The 5,390-nt window shown below is 44.4% G+C and overlaps 1 protein-coding gene across 1 annotated transcript in view; it reads left to right on the top strand.

Annotated features, from left to right (window-relative positions):
* T265_03006 (hypothetical protein) overlaps nucleotides 1-3,090 on the top strand; it is a gene marked incomplete at both ends in the record, with an annotated part of 16,218 nt that extends 13,128 nt beyond the window's left edge. The window contains one exon of the mRNA XM_009167385.1: nucleotides 1,985-3,090. Coding sequence (XP_009165649.1) covers nucleotides 1,985-2,173 — 189 coding nt within the window. The remainder of the gene's footprint in view (nucleotides 1-1,984) is intronic.
* Between the last annotated feature and the right edge of the window lie 2,300 nt (nucleotides 3,091-5,390).

The raw sequence follows: 5,390 nt of genomic DNA, 5'->3' as shown, positions 1-5,390 counted from the left end.
CACCACGCGACGGCCGATGTGGCATGAGTTTATTTGTGTATGTGCAATTCATGGTTGTACGTGGGCTGGGATACTGCCAGGGCGCCCATACCTAGGCAGAAGGACGATTAGGGTCCTCAACTAATGCCTTAGGCTCAAAAGCCTAACCACAAGGCGGCGGTGTTTGGCGGAAAATGCAAATGCATTACCATTTCCATGGAACAAGTCGCCACATGTTCCAACCCCCAACCTGGATGGCCAGGAGACTGTGTTCGTCAGACCTCTAACCATTGACCAACCTGGTATGAGAGACTCTGTGAGTGTCTCACGACACTCTCCAGTATAGCTCAATGGATCGCTGAGGTGCGCAAACCGTCACACCACGGTAAGGTCCAGTCTCTTCGTCACGGCCCATAAACGGAGCCTCCAATTTTCTGTGGATCTTATGGAAACCGTGAATTAAGACATCAGCGGTACGGTACCACTCTAGGAGTTTATGGTTCTGGTACAGTACGGTAGTGTGCCGTGACGTAACAGGGGCGTTTCATGCGTCCAGAGATTTTATCTCGTGACGTCTGTATCTTTTTTCTGTGATGGCGTAGGGCTCAAGATGATCGTAACGTTCCGAATTACCAGTTTCGACACGCGCTTCTAGTGAATCTCTTGACAGATAGGTGTCATGGGTAACATGCAATCACCTTACGTAACCGCCGCCTTATGGTGGTACAACAGTGAAACATCAGTGTCAACAATGCTGTCACTGTCTCTGATGATGATGTGTCATTTCAAAATTCATTGACGGAAATTGAACCGTCCTTTGGTTTGAAAGAACGGGTTACAAGCTTTCTTCGTCTTATCTTAACGCTAAGACCCTGGACTGTTGCTCCCACCGATGACCATTGATAACCTTTCTTTTCCAATTAGGGACATGGTTATTTGTTTCTTTGTTTTATTCGGATGCCGATTGAATTCCCACACACAGGCTTCTGTTCGGCACGTATCGGTAGTATAATCCAGTCTTGTCACTACTGAATAAATTTTATTTGTTGTACATTCTACGCATTCCCCGAAGCCTACCTAACCAATTATAAATGGATTTGGCTGATATTTATGAAACTTTTTTAATTTAGGGGTCTGCAAAATATGTTTTCGCGTTACTGAAACTTGTGCGACCAATCTGTGACATTCTGATTAGCTTCTCTGTGTACGGGCAGATTTCTGTTCTGTGTACCCAACACTCATTCTAGGACATGCTGTTTCAGGCATGCGTGTGGATTTACCCTTTCTGTTGTAGGTTTGATTCCCTTTTTCTACTGTGCACTAATGGTTTCACACAATGTTTGTAACATCATTATAGAATCTTGCATCTTCCCACGGAGCTTGACCACCCAAATGTGTTAAGAGTTGTTTTCCTCGGAGCTTTGACCCAACTGAATCTCTCGTTTATGATATTCTACAACTGACAGACTCAGTTGAGTCTCTCGTGAAAACCAAATTGATTTGCAAATGAGTGTATTTCTCGAATATAGTCACTTTTATCTGTTCTGTTTCGCGTTGCGGTTCTGTCCTAGTAGGTTTAGGTCATTTCGTTGACTGAGACAAGTATCGTGTTCTACAAGTTGGTTCCTCACCTTTTGCTCTCCGTGTATCTCTTTCTGTCCAGATTGTCTGACAGGTTATTTTAGTTTTCGATTCCTTGAATGCTTTTAGGATGCCTATCATCAGTTATGGACTGAATTATTTTCACAATAGAACTTTCTTAAAACGCCGTAACAATTTGGCAGTGACGTGCAGTCTGAAATGTTACAAACGAACCTGTTGGGTAATGGTTCGCCGCCATTAATCCACAACGATATATAACCTCGATGAATTGTTGATTGTATGCGAATCAGGATGGGATTATCGGATTTATTCGCAACAATGTTACTGGGAACGTTTCTTTTATACAGCCGCTCTACTCACTTCACTTTCTCGTAACGTATGTCAAATTCTTTACGGTTCTCAGCGTTATGCCATCGAACTGTCAAAACAGGTCCGTAACCTTCCGCGCTCAGACTCCAAAGAATGCGTCTACCTTGGTAAAGTGTTGGATGAATCTCAGCTAAAGTATTTTAACGAGGCACAGTTGGAGCAGTTGCTTGAATTGGCCAAGGAGATTCATTCACCAGCGAAACCATCCGAAGCAGCGCCTTGATGCCTCTGAAATTATCTGAGGTCCCTCTTGCATTTTACTGTACACCGGGGATCCCATTGTTGTGATTTCCTTGAAAGCACTTTTTACCTAGTGTGGTGTCCACATGCATCGCTTGTACATTCAGGTTTTTCCTTGTACCACCTATTCCTGAACTCTGTCATCTCTTTTCAAGTTACTTATTGACCAGACGGAAATTTTACTTCCCGCTTCGTAGGCCACTTTTGCGAAGTCTCCCACCAGCATTTGCATAATTTGTTATACCCTCGAGTGGAGGTCCGATCCCCTTTCCCGTGTTGGTTTCGCAATAGGATCAACGTCCGGCAAGAAATGCTAACCAGATCACACCGGTGGGCATTCCAAATTCCGGGGAGCCAGTTTGTTTTGGTTCAATTTTCACCAGGTACGGGTTTCATAAGGCCTTCGATTTTTCAACGCTTCAACTTACAATACATGCTGGGAAGAAGTTCTTCCGGCGGACTAATATATTCCACGACACCATAGGCGAAAATTGCTGGACGGGAATCTTCCCTATAGAGCACTTACCATCCCACCGATGTGAAATGCTTGTTGATGAACCTTAAGGGGAAATGCGCATGGCGTTTCTACCGTCGGTTCAATCAAGCTTGACTTCATGTCATCCTATCTAAAACTGTTTCAGTGTGACCTCAGAAGCTGGAAAATCCTCTTGTTCAACACAGTGCCTCTGAGAAAACACCTTCGAGGCTTCGAACTCATACAGAAGAAAACTCCGACTAAAACCGCTTTGTCCCCTGGATCTGTATGAATAAGTGACTCGTCATTGATATCCCTTAATTGAACTGCGTTTACCGAATGTATGCCTGTCATGGCTCGGGGTTTCACTAACCTCGTTTACTAAGACGTAAGTGGTACAAACTAGTTCACTTGACACACCTCTCGCGCCGTGAGTGTTTGAATAACATAAGTGTTCCTGGGTGGAAGCTAAGGTGAATGCCAAACAGGGCTTGCTCTCTGGTTCATGTGACTCAAGTGGGGTATTGCATGGCTTGACCAAAACCGCAGAATACAGCGGGTAGTACTCCACCCATTGGAATCGCCATCATACGAAAAGTAAGTAAACATCCTCCGTACAAATGAAATCATACACATTCCTGGCCAGCTATGGGCACAGAATTCTAAGGATTGCCTGAAAAGAGAAATACAAACACACTCATTTGCATATCAATTCGGTTTCCAGGAAAGACTCAATGAATCTATCGTTTATGGTATTCTCCAACTGAATGTGCTGTGCAAAGGCCGCCGCATATCCCATTTAGTACGATATTCAAGATGCGGTAGTATGTTTCCATAAAGTAAGTTACTCACAATGTTGCTGAAAGCTCTTCGACTGTCCACAATCGGTTTCGCCGTTCTTGCGGCTCATCAGGTAGGCGCAGTTCCCAAGTTCCTGTCAACCTTATGTTCTACTTGAATGAGCAGACCAGCTATCTAATCAACTGGTGAAAAATTCAGAAAGCTAGCCTGACTGGCTTGTCAGTATCTTACATTACAATCCTATTTATTGGGCTGCCGCAGCATTCAGAAACCAATGTTACGACCCCGAGGAGATCAGTTTCGGTCAATGAATTAACACGGTATCGAGGAGCTACTGGTTTAGGGATTGAATAATGGCACCACTGGATATGTTGTATCACCGTCTGAAGATAATGTTCTACAGCCTGCGTCGGTTGCGCGATAGGCAACAAGAAGCGATCCGTTGTGGTTCGGGTTTTTCGGAACTCTGAAGGGAGGGTCCACTTCACTGTGTGTACTGCTCATTCACTTCACCTGATCGATTCTACTCGCCACGACTGTAGTAGAGATATTTTCAGAATATTTTGTCAACAAGTAGCTTGCTGTGTTCTCTACATATATCAAGCGGAACTGTATGGTTTCTCGTACCTCACATCCCACAAAATTATGAGTTTTTCGATAATCGTATTCTTGCTTCGTGTGAGCAGCTGCCTGCATCAGTCTAGGGTGCGATATCCTGTTTAACTAGCATTTCATCCCCTGGAATCGACGATGGATGCTATCTAAATCAATTTCTCTGGCGAAACCGCTTAGAGTTTCCTGATTTCCGTTTACAGCCACTCCCTAATTCTGATTGCTTTTATTGGTATTCGGTGATTTTGTGAAGTTTACTCGTGATGTGTGGAGAATTTATCCTTCATTGCCTCACAACCTGGAATGTAGGCTGTGATTTTTGGCGGAGGACTCTAGACGATGCATCATTTGCCGTATGCTGCCACTTTGGACTGGTGTTATGTCTCAAACCTGCGACGCGTCGGTTTTCCCAGGTGGCAGTGGACCTTTCGTTGGTGTTGTTTGAGCGCACCGACTGGAACTTCATGTCATTCAGATGGCTTTGAACGATTAGTCTTGTCAAATTCGTAAGCTTAAAAAGGCAGTTTCACGTTACCACCTCTAGTTTGACAATGTACCACCCAGCCCTGTTTTCAGGAAGCGAGTTTCTGCTGGGGTTACTCGCTTCACCTGCTCAACTCTTAGTATTCGGGCAGTTATTACTGTCCAGTGTCCCCGGTGCAGGTGGCGATATGGTGTGAGTTTTCGATTCTCTCCAGGTCCTCTTTGGTTACTTTATTGATCATCCTAGAGGCCTTGCAATCCGTAATCCGCATCTAGCTGAACTGTAGTTTCCAATCTTACGGGTTCGCGTTCGCCGGAGAAGCCGATCATCGGTGTAGACAGGCTTCATCCAAAATCTTGTTACCTTTAATTGGACCTAATCTGCTTCTCAATCAATTGGTCTGTCAATTAAAGGAATCACACTGGCAATTACCTCGGTGTGCACCAAATAGTGCTCGAGTCTTTAAGCGTCATTTACCTCATAGCGTTTAAGGGTATTATAGTGTGGCGGCATTCTGTTGAATTGTCTAGTTTACTTTTCCGTTCTGGCTTTTTGCCATTATACTCTAGGGTTCATTGGCAGGCAGGGAGGGAGCATTACTTTGTATCTTAAAGTTCACATCCCTCCTCGTAGCTGCGCTTTGAGACGTTCCTCAACCTAGTGTTGACTGGCTAGCTTGTGTACTTTGGCAACCAATGGGGTGTGCATCATTTATGCTCATGAAATATGCGATATTATCCAATGGAGAAAGCGGCTGTTCACTCAAATGGCAGCGTCTACTTGTTTTGCAATTTTTTTAATGGGGACTCATAACATGAGATAGCGTCC

This window comes from Opisthorchis viverrini (genome assembly GCF_000715545.1).
Source record: "Opisthorchis viverrini unplaced genomic scaffold opera_v5_39, whole genome shotgun sequence".
Classification (NCBI taxonomy): Eukaryota; Metazoa; Platyhelminthes; class Trematoda; order Opisthorchiida; family Opisthorchiidae; genus Opisthorchis; species Opisthorchis viverrini.
This window is presented reverse-complemented; position numbering and strand designations above follow the sequence as displayed.